At 36.2% G+C, this 27,867-nt stretch overlaps 1 protein-coding gene and 2 pseudogenes across 1 annotated transcript; all 3 read left to right on the top strand.

The window, feature by feature from the left end:
• The first annotated feature begins 10,547 nt into the window (after positions 1-10,547).
• Positions 10,548-16,636, top strand: LOC120134979 (annotated as a pseudogene).
• A 3,999-nt stretch (positions 16,637-20,635) lies between these two features.
• LOC120134991 lies at positions 20,636-22,728 on the top strand (annotated as a pseudogene).
• A 1,421-nt stretch (positions 22,729-24,149) lies between these two features.
• LOC120135065 (glutamine synthetase leaf isozyme, chloroplastic-like) lies at positions 24,150-27,144 on the top strand. Its single transcript, XM_039151428.1, has 13 exons — positions 24,150-24,525; positions 24,726-24,990; positions 25,131-25,170; positions 25,259-25,362; positions 25,449-25,497; positions 25,584-25,690; positions 25,771-25,858; positions 25,941-26,069; positions 26,160-26,234; positions 26,331-26,384; positions 26,471-26,668; positions 26,792-26,852; positions 26,939-27,144. The coding sequence occupies exons 2-13, from the start codon at positions 24,737-24,739 to the stop codon at positions 27,076-27,078; spliced, it is 1,299 nt and encodes a 432-aa protein (XP_039007359.1). The 5' UTR covers positions 24,150-24,525; positions 24,726-24,736; the 3' UTR covers positions 27,079-27,144.
• The last annotated feature ends 723 nt before the right edge of the window (positions 27,145-27,867 follow it).

The following is a 27,867-nucleotide window of genomic DNA, read 5'->3' as shown; positions in this document are numbered from 1 at the left end:
TCAGAAATGAACATTGTTTTCACTACTGATATTTGGTTTATGGGGATCCAAATTTTATGACATGTTTTAAAAATTAAAGTTTTAACTATTTAGTTTTATATTCATGAGTTAGATTTTATCATATTTTATTATATCATTTGATAAATGTATTTATAATATGATTTACATTGATTGAATAAGGGTTTCGAAAAATGTCTTTAAAAATCATGGATGTGATCTGCTAGACTTAGCCGAAACGCATAGGTTGGGTTTAGGGGGTTATATTTATTGGTATCAGAGCTTTTGGTTTTTAAACCTCGGACTGTGTATGAGTCCAAATTGAAAATACTGTATTGAAATATTTTACAAAACAAGTTACTAAGGCCATGTCACAAATTTTTTTTATGATTTAAATTGTGTTCGAGACTCCAAGTGCTTATCTAACTCTAAGTTTCATCTTCTGTAGTAAACACCAAAATGAGTACTAGACGTGGACGTCGAACTAGTCGTGGGTGAGGTCGAGTAGCTAGATTCGCAGACTCAATCAATGAGATTCGTGTAGATCCCTCATCTCCGACAGGTGATCCTGCTCCTACGACCCCGACGAATTTACCTCCTGCCGCTGGTATTGACATGACTACACCGATCATAGGAGCGACTGATATTGAGTTTGAGTCTACCAGAGTTGCTTTGGATGAGAATTTTGGTAGACAATTTCTGCAGTTGATTCAGGGAGCGGTCAGAGATGCTGGCGTTGTTTCCGAGGTTCCTATTTCGCAGACTTTGATTGCCAATAGAGTTAGAACTTTTGGGGGACAGATTGGTGGAGTTCCTACTGAAGCGGAAGATTGGCTCCAGGATACTGAGAGACGCATGGATTAGTTGGGTTTAGACCCAACTAAGAGATATTTGGGTGCATTTGCGATATTAGATGGCAATGCCCACACCTGGTGGGAGTCAGTGACTAGTAGTGTTACTACCGATCGTTTGACCTGAGATTTCTTTAAGGAGCGCTTTCGGAGCTGTTTTCTGGGAGAGCGTTATTTAGCTCAGAGGCGACAGCAGTTTCAGGATCTGGTTCAGGGAGACATGACTGTTTCCGAGTATGAGATCGAGTTTTTGAAGTTACTGAAGTATGGATTCAGTATGGTACCTACCGAGAGAGATCGATGCCGTAAATTTGCCCTTGGACTCAGATACGAGCTGCGTAGGCAGGTTATGACCCATCAGGATGAGATTTTTGACGTGCTGGTGGGCAGAGCGAATGATGCTGAGGAGGTTGAGACCTTAGCTCCAGTTAGAGACCGTGTTGATCGAGAGCGGCCTGGGAAATATTCTGGCCCGAACGAGTTCTCTGCACGTCCTGGAAAGAAGACTTGTACTTCGGGTCCTTTGAGAAGCAATACCAGTTCTAGGCCTGCAGTATCTTCACCTTTAGTTGTCAGTCGAGGTGGTTCCTCGTCGTTTTATCAAGGGCCCCTTTGTGAGTATTGTGGTAGTCGACACAGAGGAGAGTGTCGTAAGAAGATGGGTCTTTGCTATCAGTGTGGATCTAGTGGTCATTTCCTGAGGGATTATCCACAACTAGCTTCGTCTGAGCGGACTACTACTCAAACTCCTGCACGTTCCCAGGCATCAGTTCAGACTCCAGCCAGAGGTCGTAGTCAGGGAAGACCTTCCGGATCAGCATACAGAGCAGATAGTAGAGTCCGACCTCAGCAGAATAGAGAGCCAATAGTTTCTGAGGCTAGACAGCCAGCTTTGGTTTATGCCACCAGACGTCGGGTTGATAGAGATGAGCCTGAGGTTATTGCAGGTACATTTACTATTTATTCTATTCCATATTTTGCATTACTGGACAATGGCTCCACTCACTCCTATGTATCGAGTTCAGTATCTAGAAATCTTCAGATTCCGATTGAGAACACTGAAAATATTGTTACAGTTACGAGTCCAGTAGGACAGGCAGTATTAGTGAATAAAGTATTTCGGCGTTGTCCTCTGGAGGTTCAGGGAGAAATTTTTCTCGCTGATCTTATGGAGCTTCCTTTGGAGGAGTTCGATCTAATTCTTGGGATGGATTGGTTGATTAAACACAAGGTAAATCTGGATTGTGAATACAAAAGAGCTACTCTGAAGACTTCAGATGGTCGTACTGTTGTGTTAATTGGTGAACGACGTGGCTATCTCTCCAATATAGTTTCAGCTATGGAAATTGATCGTATGATCAGGAAGGGATATGAGACTTTCATTACCTGTATTTTGAACACTAAAGTTTCCTTGTCCACGATCAAGGAGATTCGTACAGTTAGCAAGTTTCCTGATGTCTTTCTGGAGGAGTTGCCTGGGTTACCTCCTGATAGAGAGGTAGAGTTCGAGATTGAGACATATCCAGGATCTGCACCTATTTCCATGGCACCTTATCGCATGACTCCAAAGGAACTTAAAGAGTTGAAGGTCCAATTGCAAGAATTATTCGATAGAGGATTTATTCGGCATAGTACCTCACCCTGGGGAGCTCCAGTTCTGTTCGTGAAAAAGAAGGATGGGTCGCTAAGGCTATGTATTGACTATCGGAAGTTGAACAAGTTGACGGTCAAGAATAAGTACCCATTACCGAGGATTGATGACTTATTTGATCAGTTACGAGGAGCTACAATATTTTCTAAGATTGATCTTCGTTCGGGGTATTATCAATTGAAAGTTAAAGGATCCGATGTTGCAAAGACGGCCATTCGCACTAGATATGGTCATTATGAATTCTTAGTAATGCCTTTTGGATTGACAAACGCTCCTACAGCTTTCATGGATTTGATGAATCGTGTGTTCCGGTCATATTTGGATCAATTTGTGGTCGTATTCATCGATGATATTCTGATCTATTCTCGTACTGAGACAGAGCATGACGAACATTTGAAGATCGTTCTGCGGACTTTGAGAGAGCATCGTCTATATGCCAAACTAAACAAGTGTGAGTTTTGGCTTTAAGAAGTGTCGTTTCTGGGGCATATTATTTCTGCGCGAGGTGTTCAGGTTGATCCAAGCAAGATCGAGGCTATTATGAACTGGAAACGACCCAAGAACTTCTCTGAGATTCGCAGTTTCTTGGGCTTGGATGGATATTATAGACGTTTTGTCGAGGGCTTCTCGATCATTGCTGCTCCTTTGACAAAGTTGTTAAGGAAGAATGTGACGTTTGACTGGGGTGAGGCACAACAGGAGAGCTTTGAGAAATTAAAGGTGGTTTTGACTCAAGCACCAGTACTGATTCAATCAGAGTCCGGGAATGATTTTACAGTGTATAGTGATGCGTCACATTCAGGACTTGGCTGTGTTCTAATGCAGGAATGTAAGGTGGTGGCTTATGTATCCCGTCAACTGCGACCGCATGAGTGTAATTATCCTACTCATGATTTGGAGTTAGCAGCAGTGATTTTTGCCTTGAAGATTTTGAGACATTATCTTTATGGAGAGAAGTGTTACATTTTCACGGATCATAAGAGCTTAAAGTATCTTCTGACCCAGAAGGAGCTTAATTTAAGACAACGGCGCTGGCTAGAGCTTCTGAAGGATTATGATTGTGTGATTGATTATCACCCTGGTAAAGCTAACATTGTGGCGGATGCTTTGAGTCGAAAAGTGGTATCGGAGTTAAGGTCTTTAATGGCCAGGATGAATTTATATGACGATGGCACTCTGTTAGCAGAATTGCAAGTTAAGCCTACTTTGGTTGATGAAATCAAAGTTAAGCAATCCCTTGATAGCTCATTGCTTTCCATTTTTGAGCAAGTAGAGCAAGGGACAAGCTTAGATTACACCCTTGATCAAGATGAAGTGTTATGCTTCAAAGGTCGATATTGTGTGCCTGATGATGCTGAGTTGAGGCAGACTATCCTTACTGAGGCTCATAGTAGTCCTTATGCTATGCACCCCGGTGGAGATAAGATGTACCGGAATTTAAGAGAGAGATATCATTGGGTCGGCATGAAGAAGGATATCTCAGATTTTGTGGCTAGGTATTTGACTTGCCAACAGGTTAAGGCAGAACATCAACACCCGTCAGGTTTGCTACAGCCTATCAAGATTCCTGAATGGAAATAGGAGCGTATTACAATGGATTTTGTTACTGGCTTACCTATGAATCCCTCGAAAAAGGATTCAGTTTGGGTAATTGTTGACAGACTTACAAAGTCAGCTCACTTCATTCCTGTGCGGGTAAACTATACTTTGGACAAGCTGGCGAGATTGTATATTTCAGAGATTGTCAGATTGCATGGTGTTCCATTTTCTATTATTTCTGATCGAGATCCGAGATTTACTTCGAGATTTTGGAAGGCGCTACATACGGCTATGGGAACAAGATTGGATTATAGTACATCCTTTCACCCACAAACTGATGGTCAATCTGAGAGAGTAATTCAGATTCTGGAGGATATGTTACGGGGTTGTGTAATTGATTTTAGTGGTAGCTGGGAGAACTTTTTGCCGTTGGCTGAATTTGCTTACAATAACAGTTACCAGACCAGCATTCGTATGGCACCATACGAAGCACTCTATGGGCGTAGATGTCGCACTCCGATTTGTTGGACTGAGTTGCGTGATAGGAAGACTTTGGGACCTGAGTTAGTACAAGAGACGAAGGATACAGTCAGATTGATCCGTGACCGTCTGAAAGAGGCATTTGATAGGCAGAAGTCTTATGCAGATCAGAGAAGGAAGGATATACAGTTTGAGGTTGGAGATCAGGTCTTTTTAAAGGTATCCCCGTGGAAGAAAGTACTGAGATTTGGGCGTAAGGGAAAGTTAAGTCCAAGATTTATTGGACCATTTTGTATATTGAAGAGGGTGGGACCTGTTGCATATCAGCTGAAGTTGCCTCCCCAGCTCATTCGTATTCATGATGTCTTTCATGTGTCTATGTTGAGGCGATACCGTCCAGATCCAGGTCACATCATTCAGGTTGAAGAGGTAGAGCTGAGACCTGATTTATCCTATGAGGAAGAGCCCATTCAGATCTTAGAAAGGGACGAGCGAGTTCTTCGGAATAGACGTATCCCAATGGTCAAAGTTTAATGGAGTAATCGAGGCCCCTCAGAAGCTACTTGGGAGACATTGGAGTCAATGGAGGCTCAGTTTCCTCAGTTATTTTCATAAGGTAAATTTCGAGGACGAAATTTCTTTTAGAGGGGGAGAATTGTCACACTCTGCCCATACTTTTCCACTAGAAAAATATATATATAAATAATAAGCATTATAAATAAAATAATAAACACTATAAATATTAAATATAGAGCACTAGAGTAAAATAATGGGGCATGGGGTTTTAAACGTTTAAAATATGTTAGTGGTAGATAGTGGATTAATCACTATGAGTTTTATACATTAAAACAATGTTAGTGCAGATAGTGGATTAATCACTAAGCAATAATATTGTTTTAAATGTTTAATAATAGAGGGTTTTATTGGTTTTAAAATATGGGTGATTACCCATGTTTTGCAGATTCAGTTTTATTCGAGTGTTAAACTCATTTTTCCCTCACTTAAGCTAGTTTTCGCCCCTCCTTCTCCTCCTCCTTGTTCCAGCCGGCGGTGGACGTCACCACCACCTACATCGGATGCACCCGGCCTCCGTGAAGCGATTCCGACCAATCTCGCTCCGAAATCGGTCATAGTTAGGCCAAATAGAGAAGGTAAATAGACACTCAAAACCCCGATCGTCATTTTTAATTTTGTCGATTCCGACCATTTCAACGACCGTCTTGTTTCGTCTGTTCGTCGTAGGTAAAGTCAGATCGTTTAATCTGAATAATATTTCAGTGTTTAGATTGAAAACATATTATATTTGTTGGTTTAGATTATTGATAAATAGTTTTAAAAGACTGACTATTATGTAATTAATTTCGGTTATGGTGGTATTTTCGTAAATATTGTTAAAAAAATGTTAGTTTCGTAAATACTGTTATGAAGGTGTTAGTTGCGTAAATATTTCGAAAAAAAAGTGATTTTGATAATTATTTTGAAAAAAATGATATTTTGGTAATTATTTCGAAAAATGATACTATTTTCGTAATTAATTTTAAAAGGGTGCTAATTTTGTAAATAAATTTATTTTAAGGTGCTATTTTGTAAAAGTTAACTATTAATTGTGAGCACCTTTGACCAGCGTTGACCAGCTAGTAAACGACCGTTGACTTTTTTTCGGGTATACCTATTTTGACAGTTTCCGACGTCCCAAAACCGTTTCCGAAGTCCGTTTCGCCAAATTCGAACCCTAAGGCCTCTAAATCGTCAGTCATACCCGTTGAATGCTTATATACTTAAAAATTTTAGCTTTGAACAATTAAGTAAGACTTGGGGCTGATAAATTATTATTGTTTGAAGGAACAAGAGACTCTTCGGATCGTTCGACAGCTCGACCCAGCTCTTCTAGATCAGTTAAACCACCTGTGCCAGTATTCACCCGTAAGACCCGTAAATTTTATGATTTTAGAGATTTATTTTGTTACCCATTAGTAATATAGTGTTATTATAAATTAGGTTCGAAAACTGTGGTAGAGCGTGGTGAGGCCAGCAATCACTAGATCTACTATTTGAACATATTATCGAGGTGTGTTCCCTAAGTACTATTTAATTGTTTTATATGTTTTGAAATATGGTACATTGAAAGCTATGATTTACTGTTTATTGATGGTTTATGGACAATGACTGATATATGACTATTAATTTTCACTGATAAATAATAACGGTGTTTACTGATTTATGGAAATTATGCTTACTGCATAAATAGTATTTTTGAAATACTGATTTTGGGTTGGATTGAATTAAGGAGGTATAGCTCTGATCAAGCTGGTAAACCTTACGGACTTAATAGACTCTTGGGTAGGCTCACGAGCCCCAAGACGCTCTATTAGGTTGGCCCCCTATGCTGTGTGCTTAGGGTAAGCCCTATAGACTTACAGACTTAAGGATACAGGCCCCAAAGCCTATCCTTAGGTTGGCTTCCTTTTTGCTGTGTGCTTAAGGAAAGCCCTATTGGACGCAGTTCTGGGGAACTGCGGATGGTGTACAGGAGAAGGGTTTTATACTATGAGTTTCAAAAGTTAATTTTTATGATGATTTTATGAATCATTACTCGTTTATTGTACCTACTATGATTTTATTGTACTATTGGGACACACTGAGCCTAGTTCACTTTTCGAAAATGTTTTCCCCCTTTCAGATACTGTTGGTTAGATACCCCAGATCAAGCACTTGGAGGATCAACATATATCTTGAAGTGCTTCTATTTGTAATGCTTTTATATTTCAAGTTGACTTTATTTTAGTAACATGGGCCTTTGTTTGAAGTATTTGTTTCAGAAATGAACATTGTTTTCACTACTGATATTTGGTTTATGGTGATCCAAATTTTATGACATGTTTTAAAAATTAAAGTTTTAACTATTTAGTTTTATATTCATGAGTTAGATTTTATCATAATTTATTATATCCTTTGATAAATGTATTTATAATGTGATTTTACATTGATTGAATAAGGGTTTCGGAAAATGTCTTTAAAAATCATGGATGTGATCTGCTAGACTTAGTCGAAACGCATAGGCTGGGTTTAGGGGGTTACACTAGATCTCTTAAGTAAGATAAGATATTCAAATTATGACAATTGTAAATAGAGTAAACTGGATTAGAAAGGTAATCATTGTCTCTATAATATCCGATCCGGATTAGTTAATCAATAGAACAGATAACGATCTATAAATCTCGGATCATAATAATCAAAGTGTTCATTTATATTTTATAAAACTAATACTTTTATTTTAAAAAAATTAAAATATACATTTTTTATCTTACGAGATACATTGATCAATGAATGTGTCATTTCGAAAATTGATAAAAACAATTATATTTAAAAAATAATTTTATAGGATATTTTTCAAAAAAAATATTATTTAGATTATACTTTTAAATTTTGCATTTGAAAATTAATAATCGTATCCTCTTTTCCCTTTTTTTTGTCCGAACGATCCTTAAGCTCGGGAACACCACTCGATTTAAAATTTGGGAAAATTCGGGGTTTATTTTTAAAACAAGTTTGGAGTCGCCATCGATCTTTGTGTTAGATAGGTCGAACACCTAAAAATGCATTTTAAAATAATTTTACGAAAAATCGTTTAAAAATACAAAATTGGTCTGCATTTAACCATAAATTTATTTTTAAGAGTTCGATAATCGGTTACACGTGGGGAAGGATGAGCACCCTACAACACCCAAAATTTATACTTTTCGATTATATATAGTCTAAATGACATTTTTTTACAAATTTGAATTCTAAATTTGACTTACAATCCTTTTATTTCTACGAGGTTAAAAAAGTGAGTGAATCTCTTTTAAAATGTCTTGACTCTATGAAATATTTCAATTCACCCAGTTTTATTTGAAGGGTATGTCCTCTTACTAGTGAATTAACGAAGATTGAAACCCAATCATATTGAGCGCAATTTCATTAACTCACGGCGCAATATAATATTGCCCATAATTATTTTGGAAAACCTAAAAGAGAATGCATGATTTATGAATGCAGCATTAATAAATGTGATGTATAGGATGAATGTAATATTGATAAAAAATTAAAATTAGCTGATCATATTCCCATATTTAATGGAGTAAGGGGGAGGTCGGGTAGTAAGCTGTTCTCAATGCTAGGTTGAGAGCAACTTCCGTGGAAGACCTCCGGCAATTATGAATTGCCCACCATGGGACTCGATCCCACGACCACAAGATTAAGAGCCTTGCACTCTACCAACTGAGCTGGACGAGATATCTCTTCACGCTTGCGTCCTAAAAAAAGGCAATCCGGGTTTTTTGATGCTTTCCCTATAGATTGCTCTTTGTTTGAGATGTTACCACAAAATAAAATATACTTTGTTTCTAGTAAAATAATTTTATTATATTAAATATAACTACAAATAAAAAGATTCTTTTATTTAAAACTAAATGAAATAAACTTATATATATTTTCTAAAAAATATAAAGTATAGATAAATAATAAATAATAATAAAAATAAAAATATTTTTTATTCGAATAACATTCGGAATAACACTCCAGGATTTTGAAACTCTTCCATAGGTTAGTTGAAAAAAATCAATGATCATATAAACACCAAAACATTGAAAAGACATATTAATAAATTAATAAAAAACACAATACATATGTAATAAAGTAAAGATGCCACCTTTAATAAAATATATGTACATAAAATATTTTATATATTTAATACCAAATATTTACAGCTATTTAAAAACTACTTAAAATCTAATATATATATAAGGACTAATATAAATAACAAAGAAAATACAGGGACTAAAACAATTTGAACCATTTGAAATCAGGATTAATAATAATAATAATAATAATTATAATAAATATAGTCAATAATAATTATAACTAATAGTAATATTTACCAAAATAAAATTTGAAATAATACCCGGCGAAAAGGTTGTTTACATTTTTCATACGATTTAGTATAGAAATGGCATACAAAATTTGGTAAAAGTATGATTATTATTTAGGGGCAGAATCATAAGTAAAACAGAAAAATAGTAAAACAAAGGGGTAAATTATACAAATGGTCCCCAATTACGAGATGTTATTTTGTTAAGTCCTCCAACTATAGGCATTGTTCAGTTGAATCCCTTGATTATTAAATGTTACAAAATGATCTATTTTGAGTCATTGACTATTAAAAGTTATATAATGATTGTCCCATTATTTATATGTTCCAAATTCATATTTTTTTGTTAAAATATTAACGGTCGTCTGAGTTGTATGTTAACTTGTTAATTTAGATATAATAAATCATTTAATAATCTACTGATATCACCGTTACTTTCAAGCACTGAATCGATAGTAAATTTCAAGAATTGATTCGATGTCATAATATAAACTAAGAGTCAACCAACAAAATACAGCTTAAACGATTTCATGATCAGACTTTATTATATCTCAATTAACAACATAGACTATTATCAATTTTTTAATAAAAAACGAGATTAGAACTTATAAATAAGCAAATAATTATATTGTAACTTTTGATATACTATGGTTTAATAAAGTAACGTTCAATGATCGATCAACTATTTTATAATTTTTAATAATCAAAATACGATACAAAAAAAATACCGTATAATCGAGGTATCATTTGTTTGCGTTACCCCGGAAAACAATTCAAAACACAGTGAAGCTTTCTATCGATTTGAGCACGAGGGAGTGAGCAAGACTCCACTTTAACTCCGTCAGTCATATCGGTTCACACAGTCAGTTCTACAAAGGAGGAAGCGTCGGCTGACACGTACGGAAGGTCACACTCGCACGTGCGAAACCACCTCGATCTCCCTCTTGTATTCCCCAAGCATCAAATTCTTTATCGTTCGCTCGCACGCTTTTTTTTTCCCACAGCGTAAAGAAAAAGAGAAAAAAAAAACTCTCCTCTCCACGGTCACATATTTATTCACACACTAAAAAGAATAAAAAAATCTGGCACTCATTTCTGTCTCTATACAATAACAAAGTAGAACCGAATCATTCTCATTTCTCCATCTCTTTGTTTTGTTTATTTTCTTCTTTACAGCTCATTGCCTGCTGCAGATCGAAATCAATCTCAAAGGTATTTCTCAAATTCTCTCTTATTTTCCTAAAAAAAAATTGCTTTGTTTTATGCTAAAAGTTTCAAGTTGTTTACTGTATGCTGTTCTACGCTCGAATCTTTACTTCGTTTTAGCTCGATTTCTTACAGAATGCTTAATATATGATTAGCTTAAGTTGAGGTGCAGATTCTAGGAATCTCAATTTCGTTGTTATCTACATTGATTTCGTCCAGCTTTGATTTAGGCGTTCTTTTTGTTGCGAAATTCCTGTCACTTAATCGATGTAATTGTTTTCATTTTTTATATGTATGTTTTTTCCTCAGCTTTATCAAATTTCAGAGGCTGTTAGTTTAGTTTCAACTTCAGAAAACTGAATTTAGCTCTGTAGTATAGATTGGAGAGGATTATTCTTTTATTAACCACTTCTGTTGTATTTCAATTTAGTATCTTCATTTTTAAATTGAGATTTGAAAAGATATCTTGTAGACGAATCTGCTAAGCTCTTATTATATCAGATGGCAGAAGCAATGCAACAAAAAACCTTTGATGATCAGCATTTTGTTTATCATATGGGTTCTATTTCTTTAAAATGACTCTAAAGTCTAATACTGATGGTTTTTCTAAATATCTGCTGCCATCTGCGGTTTGTTTCTTAGTTGTATTTTTTAATAAAATTACTTTATTGTACTGAATGGTTCATTCATGAAGATTCATGTCACACAATGTATGTCACTGGAGTAAGCAGCTCTTTTAGACTAGCTTGTCCGTCATTGATGTAAAAACCTGCAATTGTTTTCGACATGAATTAACTTCTTATTCCTTTCTAGATTCACGATCTAGCAGTTATTTGTTGTGTATTAATGTGTAAGACTTTGGTGTGCTATGTTGTCGTTTGCTTCTATGAGAGGGTTCTTTGAGTTTATTTGTTCTTTAAACAGAAAATAAATAATAATATTAGTTTTCTCCTTTTAGAGGGGGATTTCTGGTTAGTTTCTCTTTATGTATTTGTGCAGAGTCAGGAAGGGTATTGTTAGTGATTTGCATTGGATTCAAGATCAATCTACACAATATTATTTCTATTTCATATTTTGTATTATTTCTAATTCTTATCTTTCTTCTATGTTTTTTGGCAGGAATATTTTTTCTTTCTTCCATGGCTGCCAAATGACAAGTGATATAGATCAGATAAACCATATGTTACAACGAGGACCGATTCTTGAGCTTGGTGTCTCAGATGATTTTTAGTATCTATATTATGCTTGTTCAGTGCCATTATGGGCATATGTTTGATGAAATGTCAATGGCCATGGCTGCTTCAGACACTATTCTTTATTTTCCTAATAAACAGAAACAGAGCTATCAGTCCTGATGGTAGGTGATATATATGTTATATCGGATAATTATAGCCTTTCATCATGTATTCCTCTCATCGTTTTAAAAAGGATCTATAATGATTTCCTTATGTATCATATTTGGTTGGAATATATTGGTTAATTTGTCCACCAAGGAAATTGAAAGTTTCCACCTTTAAGAATTATGGTGATATGTTTACTTTTAGCCTTTACCATTCTTTTCTTTCCTTTTTTGTTGATGTCTTTTAGATTGTAGCTTTGATAATACTAACTTATTTTCTGGTTTTAGAATCTTTAGCTAGCTGGTTATTAAGTGCCTTTCTGACTATAGTAAGTGAAAGTGATTTTCTTGATATGCAGGAGAGGCACTTCTAAGCTTTCGGATAGCAATTGTTAGTTCGGATGGTATATTTTCTCATTGGAGACCAGAGGATCCTGATCCATGCAAATGGAAAGGGGTGAAATGTGATAGTAAAACTAAGAGAGTGACAACTTTGTGAGTTTTGAAGATCATGTCCAAATATATCTTCCGTTTTTACAACTTGTTAATGGCAGTGCGGCTTAATGTATTCTTTTTTCCTATTTTTTTCTCACCAGGAGTCTTACCAATCATAAACTGAGTGGTCCTATATCACCTGACCTTGGGAAGCTGGAGCACTTGAGATTTGTATGTATTATGGACTACCTTGTTTTACATCTTCATTGACACATGATGTGAAGATTATATTCAAAGATTATTTGTTGCAGCTGATATTTTCTGTCATGTGAATCAGAGTGCTTGATAACAATAACTTTTATGGGACAATTCCTTCAGAGCTTGTTAATTGCACAGAGCTGCAAGGAATGTAAGTATTGTTGCCAACATGTGGATTCCGTGATCTTATGCTTCTTTGCGCTCGAAAAGTATTGTTATCTATCCATAGATTTTTCTTGCAAATGATTGAATTAAAGGATATGATGTTAAGAAATATAGAATTTCTCATTCCCTTTGTGATTCCGTTTGGTTGTGGTGTTGATGCAAGCACAACGGTACTTCGATCCTCAAATTACCTTTTTCTTTTATTGGATTAAGAATTATGTATGGATCTTCGTTTGGATATTATAATTTTCAAGCAATCCTTTTAGTCTATTTGTGCAAAGGCCAAGGGGGGAAGTGAACCTTGGACATTTACATGTCATTGGGTGGGTACTACTTCGACTTGGCCAATCACCAGACCAAGTGATATGTTTTGGGAGCTGGGCTTGGCTAAGTGAGCAACCTCCTATATTGGTCCTTTTCCTGATATTATATCCACCTTGGATTTTCTCAAATCTGGTCGTTCTTCATATGAAGAGGAAAAGAAAATGACACAGAAGTAACGTTTCCTGTTGCTTTTATTAGTGTTGCCTAAATACTACCTGAATGTATTTGATATTTGAAGTTTTGTATTTATTTTACGAAATAATGACATTGTGGTGTACAACTAGTTTGTTGTAAATATGAAGTACTACTTATGGCTTTCAAGGGTATTTACATTAGAATTGATACTGAAAATTTTTACTTTGGAATTGCCTGCCTTTATTATTTTATTGTACTGTAATATGTTCTCTTCTACAGATACTTGCAGGGTAATTACTTAAGTGGATTAATTCCAAGTGAATTGGGGAACTTATCTTCACTTCAGTATTTGTAAGCTAAGCTGTTTCTTTTGCTTATAAATGTGGGCTACAATGGTAAAGGGCAGTGTGTTGGAACTGATTAATGATGCTTACAGTGCTTTTCAAAACTGCAGGGATATCTCAAGCAACTCTCTCAGTGGATCTATCCCTCCTTCAATTGGGATGCTAGATAAGCTCGTTACATTGTTAGTTTGCTTGCTTCAAATTTTTCAGCTTCAAAAAATGGGTATTTGCTGAGTTTACTTTATGATTTATTGAATTTGAACTGATCTTTGTTGATCATATTTAATTCCTAAAGCAACGTGTCCAACAATTTTCTGGTTGGCCCTATTCCATCACAAGGAGTTTTCAGCAGCTATACTGTAAGCTCGTAAGTATAATTTTTTTCTACTGTGTTCAATAAATCGTTATTTATGTGCAATGTTGGCAAATTGCAATTCAGAAGGGTTCCAGGAAGTGTTATACGTGATACACTTATTCTGCACCTTTAGAATCTTCATCTTCTGGACAGTCAAAAGAAGATTGTTGTACTATTATTAGGCTAAACAGTTCAACATCTTTCTGGCAGTTTTGTTGGGAATCGTGATTTATGTGGAAAGCAAATCAATGTATCATGCAAAAATGACAATGGAGGAGCTACAACAAATTCCGGATCTGGATCAGGTAAGCTGTATACATGTAGAAGATATAACTCTTCATTTTTGGTGCTCTTTTAAGAATTTTCTCCATCACATCTGAATTCCTCACAAGTTTCTTACCTTTGTTCTTGTATCTATTGTTTTCTTTTGGAGGTCATTTTGGTTAATATTTCAATCTTTTTCTTTCAGCTCAAACTCAAGGCAGCAAAAAGAAATACTCTGGAAGACTTCTCATTAGTGCATCAGCAACTGTGGGTGCACTACTTTTGGTGGCACTTATGTGTTTCTGGGGTTGCTTCCTATATAAGAAGTTTGGTAAAAATGAGGGAAGAACTCTGGCCATGGACGTCAGTGGAGGTGTTCTTTCAAATTGATCCTTAATTTTGGAAAATTTAGCTGTTTTCAGTTTTCATGTTTACTCTCTAAAATTTGAACATCTTTATTGACATGACATTGTTTCTTCAGGAGCATCTATTGTTATGTTTCATGGAGACTTGCCATACTCTTCTAAAGACATCATTAAGAAATTAGAAACTTTGAACGAGGAGCACATTATAGGTACTGGGGGGTTTGGGACAGTGTACAAACTTGCAATGGATGGAAATGTGTTTACTTTGAAACGAATTGTGAAGTTGAATGGGATTTGATCGTTTTTTTGAAAGAGAGCTTGAAATTCTTGGAAGCATAAAACACCGATATCTTGTAAACTTGCGAGGATACTGTAATTCACCCACATCGAAGCTGTTAATCTATGATTTCCTAGCTGGTGGTAGCCTTGATGAAACTCTTCATGGTGAGGTTCCCTTAACCATTTTTATTCAAAAGCAGTTTATTTTTCGGCATAAAGATGAACTGCACATGTTCCTTTGTTTAACTAAACCACAAGATTGAAAAAAGTGAATGACATTGCATTTTTTTTATGGAATCGTTTAACAGAACGGTCTGAGCAGTTGGATTGGGAAACACGTTTGAACATTATTATGGGAGCAGCAAAAGGAATGGCCTATTTACACCACGATTGTTCTCCTAGGATCATACACCGTGACATAAAGTCCAGCAACATTTTACTTGATAGCAATTTGGAGGCTCGAGTATCAGACTTTGGACTCGCCAAACTGTTGGAGGATGAAGAATCTCATATTACAACCATTGTTGCGGGAACTTTTGGTTATTTGGCTCCAGGTATGCAGTTGCAATTTTGGCTTACTAATTGTGGAGTAGCTATCCTTAAGCTTGAACTATGAAGGAGATAAATTCAGTTTTAGTGCTAGCATATTTTGAGATTCTTTCTGATAATGTCGACTTAATTTGGCAATCACATCTTGCCGATAAATAGGACTTTTAAAGGAATAGATCGTTTGATAAATTACAAAACATACTCTGTTTATTCTTCCTTCAACAGAGTACATGGTAAGTGGAAGAGCAACTGAAAAGACGGATGTCTACAGTTTTGGAGTCTTGGTACTTGAAGTCTTAAGTGGAAAGAGACCCGCTGATGCATCATTCATTGAAAAGGGCCTCAACATCGTTGGCTGGGTATGTCTCACTTCTCCAGTAAAAGTGTCGTAGGTTTATTTTTTTTTTCAGTATTGCTTTTCTTTTTCGAAAAATGTTGGATATCTGTAGAAAGGTATAGCGTACGACACCAGAAAATTTGTCCCGAAGTAAAGTGTTATATATATACCTGGAAAAAACCAGAACGGCCTGTGCGTATGAAGAATGGTTGTTGTTGGAGGCTTTATGCTGGCATATGGAATTTCAAGTCTCATGCGTTTTGGACACCAGAATCATTTGCATTTTGCCTCGCTCTTTTTACCAATTTCTACTTACAATAAATGGAAATGACAACATTTGGCTCATTAATAGGTGCATGTATCTCTCAACTCTAAGACTCGGGTTGAAGTTTTCCTTCCCGGAACTGAAAAAGATGTGTAATCGAGAATATATGTGTGTGTAGAGCTATTCATTTTGACTGGCTTGTTCTGTTTTATGCAGTTAAATTTCTTGATGACGGAGAATAGGCAACGAGAGATTGTAGATCCAAATTGTGTGGGGATGCAGCAAGAAAGCCTCGATGCTTTGCTCTCAGTTGCCATCCAGTGTGTTTGTTCAACCCCAGAGGATAGACCCAGCATGCACCGGGTGGTTCAATTGCTCGAATCTGAGGTTATGACCCCATACCCGAGTGATTTTTACGATTCCGGCTCTGATTGAATAATCAAAGCTAAAAACAAAGGCTCGTATGGTTCACATCCACGCTTGCTTGTTATAAAGTAGTCCAATGAAGAAAAAAGCATCAAATGAGGGGGGCCGAAATCGGCAGCAGCGGCTTTCAGTTGTTCATGTCATTAAATTCTTTACGCAGATGGAATTTGGAAGGTACATTTGAACCTCAATCTAAGGTACCTTTGGCGTTAGTCATTTTATTCATTCTAGTTTTGCTTTTATGAAAATCGATATTTTTTATGCCATTTCTGTAAGATAAATCTTCATTGTTTTGGTAGCAAGTCATTTCTTTCAACTAATAACAGCAATTTAGTTTATTAAATAAAGAAATAAAAATACGTTAAAATTATAATCTCACAAACAAAAATTTTATCAAATATGATCCAAATTAGAGGTAAATCATTAAGATAATTAAATAAAATTAAAAACATCTAATATATAAAAAAATTAAAGAAATGAAAAATAGACCAGGGGAAAGAGGAGAAGATGAAGGAAAATACTAAGGTTATTGTAAAGTTAATTACGGCAATATTTCTCTAGGCAATCAATGAGGAACTCAGAAAATTTCTTTAAGATTGAAGAGAACACAATAAAACTATAGCAAAGTATGGTCAACTTCATTATACTAAACAGAATTAAACTGAATATAATTTATATTCAATGCATATATTATTGCTGAATTATGTGGGTGATTTTTCTGGGCAGCAATTTAATATAAGATTAAAAAACGAAGATCTTGGGCGTATTCAAAAATATGGAAAAAATCACAATATTTTAGGTTGAGTGCAACCTAAAATATTATCTTCCTCCTAATATTTTCTGTTGAACCTAAAATGTTATGAAGAAGATAATTGCTACGATTGCATCCAAAGATGATCATTTTCTAGTCTTAAATTAGATCACCGTCTCTTAGACTTTCACGAATTATGTTAAACATATAGGGTGTGTTTGATAGCTAGAAAAAATTTTCATGTGTTTGATAGCTGGATCCGGTGTTTGAGAGTTGTAATTTGTTTTACGGAAACATTTTTCAGTTTTGATAGATGTAATTGATTTTTCTAATATAATTCATTTTCCTAATTCTTTTGTATTTTCTGTAAAATGTTTTACCATCTGATTTTCTGTAAAACATTTTCCCAACTTTTCACTTCAGAGTAGAAGCACTCAAAAAATTATTTTATTTATTTAATATTAATTTAATGGTTTAATATTTTAATTAAAATATTAATTATTAAAATATTTAATATTATTATAATATAATTTTATTAATATTACATTTTTAATATTATATTAATATGTACTCATATATATTATAATAATCTATAATGTTTAATAATTTAGTATTATATTAATAAAATATTAATAACTAAAATTAAGAGTGTTTAAACGGTTAATTAGTACATATTGAATTGAATTATCAATCAAATTAATTGAACCTTTTTTCTTTTTCTTGTTTTTTTGAATGATAAAGAGATCATAGGCCTAACTAGGCAAGTCTGTAAGTACAGTAGGGGCCGTCATAGTAGCATTGCAGCAAGTGTTGAACAAAATTCGGGGCGAGGGAGTGATAAACCAGATCAAAATGGTCCGGGTGGTATTTTTTGCCATGGCGTCAACAGAAAAGTTTGCTTCTCGAAAGATCCAAGTAAATCAAGCTCCCAAATTCGTAGCTTTAATAAGGAAATGACTCGAACAAGGGGAAGCTGACACGAGAGAGCATTAGGATCGTTGATGATAGCTATGGCTTTCTGGCGATCTGATCTGATTTGAATTAATCTGTAGCCAAGGTCCCAGGCAAGACAAAGATCAGAATGAATGACCCATAGTTCTGCTTGTAAATCATTTGAAGAACCAATGATGCGATTGAAGCCACCTAGCCAATGTCCAGAGCTATCACGCAAGAGGCCTCCGATGGTAGCTATCTTCGTTCCTGAGCATAAAGCGCCATCTATGTTAAGAGCTATCCACAGAAATGGTGGGGAGTCCAGCTGATGAGGGCTTGCTGTCGAGGGGGCTGCCTGTACACCAAGCGAATTCCTACCAAGTGCTATAATGCTTTACCCATAGTAAGCTATGATGAATAACATTTGGAGAATCGGTGGAACTCGTTGCAAAAGTACAAGTATACCTAGTTTTCCAAAGATGCCAGAAAATAGAAGCAAAGATTAAATTCCAGTGGATGTCAGAGACAGACCAGGTTGCGGTTGTGTTGATGTTTTGCAAAATCCAATCATGAAGCTCAGCAGTAAAGAAAGCCAGAAGTGAAGCTTGCGGAGAAACATGGTTCCAAACATCGCGAGCAAAGCCGCAGTCTCTTAGAATATGCAGAACTGTTTCATTAGAGGTCTGACAAATTGTGCAGATAGCCGAATTGGATAAGGTTCTCGGAAAACGCTCAACATTTGTTAGGAGCTTCTCCTTGAAGGCCAACCACATGAACAGACAGACTCTTTGAGGGACGGGAGATATTTTTTATTCCATGTCATCATCTTCATGAAAATTAGAATTCTTTTCATCTACTTTGAATCGTTGCATTTTTCTACATCTTTTGTAACCGCCCTGGATATTTATTAACTCGTCTCATTATCCTCTACTACTATTGATTTAGATTTCTCAAAAACCTCTTTCAACTTAATTTGTTCTATTCGTGAACGTTAAAGTTCGAAATCCAAATCTTACCTAAAAGATTTAATGTCTCATTTCATTAAAAAATCGAGGGTTAAAACCCCAAATTAATATAAGCAGAGATCGAGCCATGTAGGCCCTTGGAGAGGGCCACTGCCCCTCCCCACACACAAATTCTTTCACCATTAAAAATATAGGGATAATTACCTATTCAGGTCTTTAAATTGTGATTTACTTTGTTTTTACCTTCTCATTTTTTTATTATTAATTATACCTCAAACTAAAATCCCGTCTTTGGAATCAACATAACAGACATACCGACCAGAATAAGAGATTGTACCTATCTGGCTCCAGGCTCCAGCCTCCAGGGTCACTACAAAAACTCCGCCGACCACCTGAATTCCGGCACATGCAGGGCTTGGTTCAGCTTTCTTCCCGGCCTGTACTGGTTTTGCAAGTGCAGCATGGCCGAGCATCTTCCTCGGGCATTCCCACTCAACCGACCATCAGCCATCTGCAAATCTGAATCATTATTAGTTAGTATTCGATGCAATCCATGTGTTTCTTTGTCAACCTTAACCAAAGAGCATGTTATCGAAGGCCATGTGCTGGGACTTGTGCACCAAGGGATAGATATATGTCTGTATCGAGATGCACCCGCACCTTGAAGATATTTTTCGAACTCTTTCGATTGTAGGATGAAGCCAGGATTAGGAGCTGCTGATGGTCGTTTACTCCTAACATGTTCCAAAGCCTGCGATAAGCTCATACCGTGCTTTGTCAGCGACTGGAGAGGTCGTAAGAGATCACTAAATGCCACTTTTGCACGCTCAGTAGGGCTTATAGCATTAATAAGCATTAGAGACCACAGCAGAAGGATACACATCGGATTAAAGTATTAAAATACTTATCTTATATATGGAAGAAAGAGACCATAATGCTGCAGAGGATGGGGATGCTTGAGCATAGAGAGCAATATGGAAACCTATCTGGAAACAGGCATACTAGTAAGATTTCAATAACTTCATAAACAAACGTACTCAAAGATGAAGCAAATGAAACTGCAGTAACATTTCATATTCATATACAAATACAGTTTCGAAAAACATTTTGAATCAAAAGAACAAAGACAATAAATGGTTTTGAGCAAGAAATCAATTAGCACGAGTATGAGTTGGACGACGATATATGTCCAATTGTTGCCTTTACTCATTCAATGAATATGTGTTTCAAGATCATATTTAAATACTTAAAAATAAATATATCTATTATATTAATTAATTTTAATTACTTTTTATTAACTTAAATTAATTATAAAATAATCATTTAATAATAAATATTTGAACATTTCCTTAGACTACATATTCAAATTTAAAATCTCTAACCAAAACATGTACAATCCTCCTCGTCCAGAAACAACAACAGCCCAATCCAAACCATAAAAACGCCCAAACTGTTAACACAAAATGCCCAATCCCATCACTTAAACCCTCTTTTAGATTCTCATAATTTCTCATCACCTTGTCGGATCCAAACTCTAAACCCCCTCATGTTTCGTAGATTCTCCACAGCTCTCTTTCACACTAAACGCCTCCCGTTTCCCCTCCCTCCCAAACCCATCTTCACCGCCCCCCACACGATTCCCAAACGCCTCCTCTTCAAAATGGCCGATACCCAGAAGTCCCATTCTTTCCCTTCCCTCGAAAAAGCCTCAAAACCCGAGTTACTCCGTGCTCTCGAGTCTTCCCTAGGAACATCTTTCAGCTCCGAGTCGATTCTCCCCACCCCGAACTCTTTAATCCTCGTCATAAGCGGTCCGAGTGGCGTTGGCAAAGATGCAGTCATCAAACGGCTGAGACAAGTCCGGGAGAATCTTCATTTCGTCGTCACTGCCACGAGTAGACCGATGAGACCCGGTGAGGTTGATGGTAAAGATTACTTTTTTGTGTCAAAGGAAGAGTTTTTATCGATGGTTCGGAAAGATGAGCTTTTGGAGTATGCTATGGTTTATGGGGATTATAAAGGGATACCCAAAAGGCAAATCAGGGAATTCATGGGGAAAGGGTGATATTGTTGAGGGTCGATATTCAAGGGCTGAAACATTGAGGAGGATCCTTGGGGATTCTGGGTTGTTCATATTTCTTGTTGCTGAGAGTGAATTAGCGCTTGTTGAGAGGCTGATTGAGAGGAAAACTGAGAGTAAAGAGGAATTGCTTGTGAGGATTGCTACTGCTAGAGAAGAGGTCAAGCTTGCTAAGAGGTTTGATTATGTTGTTGTTAATGCTCAAGGGAAGCTTGAGGAGGCTGTTAATTTGGTGGGGTCTATCATTGATGCTGAGAAGGCTAGGGTTAGGCAAAGGACGCCATTCATTTGAGGTAGTTTTTTCTATTTCTCGTCTACTTTTGTGTTATTGGGAATCATTGATGCTGTGAATTTGAATGCATGCTGAGATAGATATTGTTGGGTGCAGGATAACTATGCATTTAAGGTTTTCAATTGTAAGCTTATTACACTGTGAAGATTCGCATATTTTGGCTAGATTTTTCATTATTCATGGTTACATCTAGACAATTTTAGTGGATACTGTTTGAAGCTTTATCATCTTTAGTTCCATTTGAAGTTTATGCTATGAGGAGACCTGTCAACCCATGTATTTGTTCCTACATTCTCACAATGTCATAAGTCATAACCGCGTTTAGGTGTTATATATTTATATGTTACTTTGATATGATAATAGTTCCTGTTATATAGATTTGTTTCTAGAGTGAATGATTTTGTGGTCATAGCTTGTTTTATATGGACTTTTAAGTGCCTGTAGTAAAAATTTCTTTCATGATGCTGTTAATTAGCTGATAGAATGATACTCGATCTTTCTGTAAGCAATATAAAGCTCAAATTCAAGTTGTTGCTAGATGGTTTATTTACTCCCCGAGAGTTTGGGTGAATTTCTTATTGGAGCTTAATTGATGTTTATGTTATCAGGACTTCAGAGTGTGTGTCAGATGCGGTTATGCTCATGGTTTTTTCCCTAAGTTATCCATGTATTTGGAGAATCATACTCACATACTCGTATGACTACGAGTAGGACACAAGTGCAGGATACTTGTATGTTAAGACAAGTGAAGAGTCTAGAATTCTAGATTGATATATTGTTGTCTAGTGTCTAGGAAATTATCAATTGCCTTTCCTTTAACTCTTCCTCATTTTTTGACATACATCCACTGAATGTGCCCTTACTGACCTAAAACTCTATCTGAAAAAGAGGATAAAATTTGATTGAATCTGTTAGTCTTCAAATGAAACTGTTTTATCTTTTTTCTTGATTTTCCCCTCAACTCGGTAAATTTTTCTCCCACTTGCACTAGTGTAAGTAACAAAATCACTCCTCTTATTGCTTGCAGTTTAGCTGTGCGAGTAAAGTCAGTTGATTTCATGTCTTTTTTCCATGTTCTCCACTGGTTGCTTGTCGTATTTCTGATTGGCCCTTACATCAGTGTTGTTTGGACTTGAGGAATCGGTGTTATCAAGCCAGGTTATTTTCACGTTGTTAACTTCTTTGTAGTTTTGTTGATTCGGAGCTCTTGAAGTCTAAACCTACGTTTCTCGGACTCGGGTATAGTTAGATTTTTTAAGTCCTAGAACATATTTGGATGGTCCTTGGAGGTCACATCTCCGTATCTATATGCCGGACACGAGTATTAGTCACATGTAGAGCCAGGGCAACATATGATGAAGCTAAGAGATTTTGTGAAGTTTCTCAACTCTGATACAATCTCTTTGCTTTTTGATTCTCTCAAATGATGGATCTTGGATTCTTAGTTACTCACTCTTTCTTCTCTGTTTCCTCTCAATTCTCAAGATAGCTGGCAATGTTAGCCAATAAGAATATGGCGCGTGGTAGATGATGTCGTTTTCATTTTCTTTTACCGTTGATTTTTTTTAGACGAATCGAAACGGAATGATAATTTAAGTATCAAAGTGGATAAGAAAACAAATTTAGCTACCAAAGTTGAAAAAACGACTATAGTTCAAGGATTAAACTGTAAATGAAAGCAATGTAATTACTACTAAGCTCATAGCTTGAGAGATGAAAGAACATGAGTTTGGACTTGTTCTCTTGATCAAAGGATCTCTTTTTTCATGACAAAAATTCTTATCCAGGACCTGAAAGAGTTTTATGGTTAGACACCTTTTTAAAAATCATTAAATGGTTCAATTCTTTTGTGAAGACCCCATAAAATCTTCTTAAGATTTTTTTTATATATATTTTTATTTTCTGATGTTGGAGTATCATTTTCCTAATCACAACGGTGGAAATTGTAGAGATTGGGTTATATATTCCGATTGTAAGTTAATTAAATGGTAGAGATTGTAGGTTAAAATCGTTTCTTTGTATTTTGGATTTAATTTTGCGAGTTTTAAAAAGATTTTAAAAAATCAAGAGTGATGAGAGATGATTGAATTTGTCGATATCTTGAATAATAATAAAAAAATTCGACTTCTATGTAACATTATAGATGAAACTCTTAAAGTTCCATCTTTATGAGAAAGAAAAAAGAAAGAAAAATTATAGAGATAATATGCTATCCAATTGTCTTTAGTTTAACGTTTACGTGATGAAAACATAAATAATTTAAAAGTTTGATTATTGAATTATTATTTTTTAAAGTTTAGTGACTAAAATCGTTGGCACAATAACTTGAGAGAAAATCATTGCCACTAATTTCATCAAACATCTTTGGAATTATTAAAAACAAACAAATAAAGGGTCATTGGTGCTATCTCCATAGCCACAACATCAATGGTTGTAAAGATTAAACCAAGGGATCTTCAACATGTGCATAAGCAGGCACATACTCCTCCATTATCCTGTGGTCCCAAAAGTGCAGATATACACAGATTCTCCAAGCTTTTAGAGTTGATGATTAGAATTACAAACAGACTGCTAATTTGATGTAATTAAGAAATTCGAGTCTAATCGAGTTGGTTTATATAACGAATTCTTGGTGCACAGGAATCATCATAATTACTGTCTCAAATGGCATAGTGCTCCATCTACAGTCTATAATTGAGTCTATCAGGTATCCATGTAAGTTTTTTGAGGTTGAGGTTGAGACTTGATAGAAAAGGAAGAGAGAGACGCCTTATCTGAAAGTTTTCATTTTCAAGTATATAGTCCAAGCAAAAGCTTCTCTTGGTGGCATTAAAAGAAACCAGAAACCATTTTCCTCCACTCACAAACACTACCTCTATCTGCATACCAAAAACCAACACCTTTTTTTCCTCCTATTTGCACCATAAAATAACCCTACTTGGTCTTTCATCCTCTACTTGCACAGGCAAATCCCGCACCGGCAAGACATAGTTTCCGGTTCTCCGTCAGGCCATTTTCAGGCAGTTCCTAGGTTAGTTCAAGTCTTTATTCTTTAGTAATGTTTCATTGGGGTTCATAGTTTAGAATTCCTTGTGCTACACGTTAGGGTAGTAAGTGCTATCAAAATCTAATGTTTATGGTGCATGTCATTTGCATCTTTACAATTACAGCAATTGAAGATTGTGTTCAAGATTTGGAGTTGTTTGTTGTTATGCTTGTTTCGATTTCCAGTTAAGGGGAGAATGGGACAGATTCTGGCACCTGCAACTCAATGGCAGATGAGAGTACCAAAGTGCTCCTCCTTTGGGAGTCCCATGGCAACAAAGATGTGGAGTTCTTTGTTGTTGAAACAGAACATGCATGGAGCAGCCAAAGCCACCGGTAAATTTAGAGTGCTCGCCTTGCAGTCCGATAACAGCACTGTCAACAGGGTAGAACAGCTACTAAACATGGACGTCTCTCCATACACTGACAAGATCATTGCCGAATATATTTGGTATATCATCTTTCTTAGTCATTCATTCGTTTTGTCCCAACCGGTTCGTTCGACCACCGATACAAGTTAGAATACAGCAGGTTCGGGACGAATTCGCTTGTCATCGTATCTGAATCACTGTTCTTTCATTACTGAAACTGGATAGGAGGCAGTGGAATCGACATGCGGAGCAAGTCCAGGGTAAGAAACTAGTTACCATAACTAAAGTTTGTTGGAAATTTTCAATTTATAGGGTTTAGTTTTTTGTGTTTTCTTATGTTTATTGCAGACAATTGCAAAGCCAGTTGAACATCCCTCTGAACTTCCCAAGTGGAACTACGACGGATCGAGCACCGGACAAGCACCTGGTGATGATAGTGAAGTTATTCTATAGTAAGAGACCTCTAAAAGAAACATAGAATTTTGTTTATTGTGATTTTATCATCGAAATGCCATTTTTGACTGAAAACTTCATCCAGCCCTCAAGCAATTTTCAAGGACCCTTTCCGGGGAGGTAACAACATTTTGGTGAGTATTGTATCATGCAAAGATATTGATTTCTGCAAGTAAGTTATATATTGTGGATAGTATCTTCTGCATGTACTTTTGCGAAGGTAATTTGCGATGCATACACACCGGCCGGTGAGCCCATTCCCACGAACAAGCGCCACAAAGCGGCTGAGATTTTCAGTAACAAGAAGGTGGTAGATGAAGTACCATGGTACAGAGTCGATCATCTCTCGTTCTTCGAATTAAATTTGCCGCAAAGATTCCAAAGTGTCTTAAAAATGTTCCTTTTAGGTTTGGGATTGAGCAAGAGTACACCTTACTTCAACAAAATGTGAAATGGCCTTTGGGTTGGCCTGTTGGAGGCTACCCTGGTCCCCAGGAAATATATATTCGTGATGTATAAATATAGTTTTACATGCCGTTACATGAACATAGATATGGCCCTTTGATGCCAAATTCAGGGTCCTTATTACTGTGGAGCTGGAGCCGACAAGTCATTCGGGCGTGACATCTCCAACTCTCATTACAAGGCTTGTCTATATGCCGGTATTAACATCAGTGGAACCAATGGGGAGGTTATGCCAGGCCAGGTCTGCTGTTGTTGAGTCCCTTTGTACTGTTTCTTTCGTGCTTGTTTGTTCATTAGTTATCACCATTTGATTCTGTATATCACCATGCAGTGGGAGTATCAAGTTGGTCCCAGTGTCAGCATTGAAGCCGGAGATCATATCTGGTGTTCCAGATACATTCTCGAGGTATTTATTCTCGATACAACTACAAACCATTAAGTAGACTCGCCACCGAGTCCAAACCACTGAATAACTCACCAATGATTTCCACTATTCCTACAGAGAATCACTGAACAAGCCGGTGTTGTTCTCTCTCTTGATCCTAAGCCAATAGAGGTAACCCAACACTCCGAGACGCTCTCCAATTCTTACTATTTGTCCATATTAGAGCCGGTTTCTCAATTCTTGTTCATGTTCAATAGGGTGACTGGAATGGTGCCGGATGTCACACCAATTACAGTACTAAGAGCATGAGGGAAGAGGGAGGCTTTGAAGTTATAAAGAAAGCAATCTTGAATTTGTGGCTCCGCCATAAGGAGCATATCAGTGCCTATGGTGAAGGAAATGAGAGAAGATTGACAGGGAAGCATGAAACAGCCAGCATTGACACCTTTTCTTGGGTATACTTGATGATATATATATATATATATATATATATATATATATATATATATATATATATATAAACATAGGTGCTTTTTTCTTTACTTGTTCATCAAGTTTTGGTAAATTTCATCTTGCAGGGAGTCGCTAACCGCGGTTGTTCGATCCGAGTCGGGCGTGACACTGAGAAGAATGGAAAAGGTAACGATCCTTTCAAACTCGAATCATATAGGTTAACGAAAAACGTAATAATCAGTATTGTTGTTCTCTCTGTGTCGATTCATTAGGTTACTTGGAAGATCGGCGTCCGGCTTCGAACATGGACCCGTATGTTGTAACAGGGTTGCTAGCAGAAACTACAATATTGTATGAGCCAACACTTGAAGCTGAAGCACTTGCAGCTCAGAAGATTGCTTTGAAGGTCTAAATAACCCAATTTGATGTATATTATCTATATTCAACTCATTTAAATGGATGGTTTTGCCTTATTTTTTCTACTTGGGCTTGTAGGGTATATCCACGCAGATAAAGGGTCTTAAGATGAGTTGTATTGTCAGAATTAAGAATTGTCTTTTAAACTTTAATCAAAACATACTTTTAAATAGAAGAAGTGTAAATTACATGTTTACTTACTAAACTTTACTCTTTTTCCTATTTCACTCACCGTACTTTAATTTTTTCAATTTGCTCACTAAACTTTGGACATTGAACTTTTTTAGTCACACATTCGATGACATGGATTATTTTATTACTTTCCCATGACATGTCATGCTTTTATTAATATTCTAATATTATTTAGGATTATAATAAAAATAAATTTAAAAAAATATTAAAATATACATCCAAACCCTAAAATTAAAATTCTCAATCCCAAACACTCAAGTTTCAATGGCATCTAACAATTAGTGCCACCACCAATCTAACAAACGGTGTTACTTCTGTCGACTGCCAGAAACAAGTCCGGTCATGGCACTCCTCCTCCCAAGCTGCAACCACGCCTGCATCGATAAACACCGTGAAATCAATCCACTGCTTGTATCTACTTCTAGCGTTATTACAGGCACCATTTTTGGTTATCGTAGAGAAAAAACCATCTTTTGTATCCAAACAAACCCCAAGTCCAAAAACTATCTGATTCTCCTTGAATTTGGAAGCACCACAACAGCTTTGGCAAGGGAAATGTAAGGTGAGTGATATGACATGTCATATGAGAAAA

The sequence above is a fragment of the Hibiscus syriacus genome, unplaced genomic scaffold (genome assembly GCF_006381635.1).
Source record: "Hibiscus syriacus cultivar Baekdansim isolate YM2019G1 unplaced genomic scaffold, ASM638163v2 tig00110602_pilon, whole genome shotgun sequence".
Taxonomy (NCBI): Eukaryota; Viridiplantae; Streptophyta; class Magnoliopsida; order Malvales; family Malvaceae; genus Hibiscus; species Hibiscus syriacus.
The sequence above is the reverse complement of the archived record's forward strand: the minus strand, read 5'-3'. Positions and strand labels throughout refer to the sequence as shown.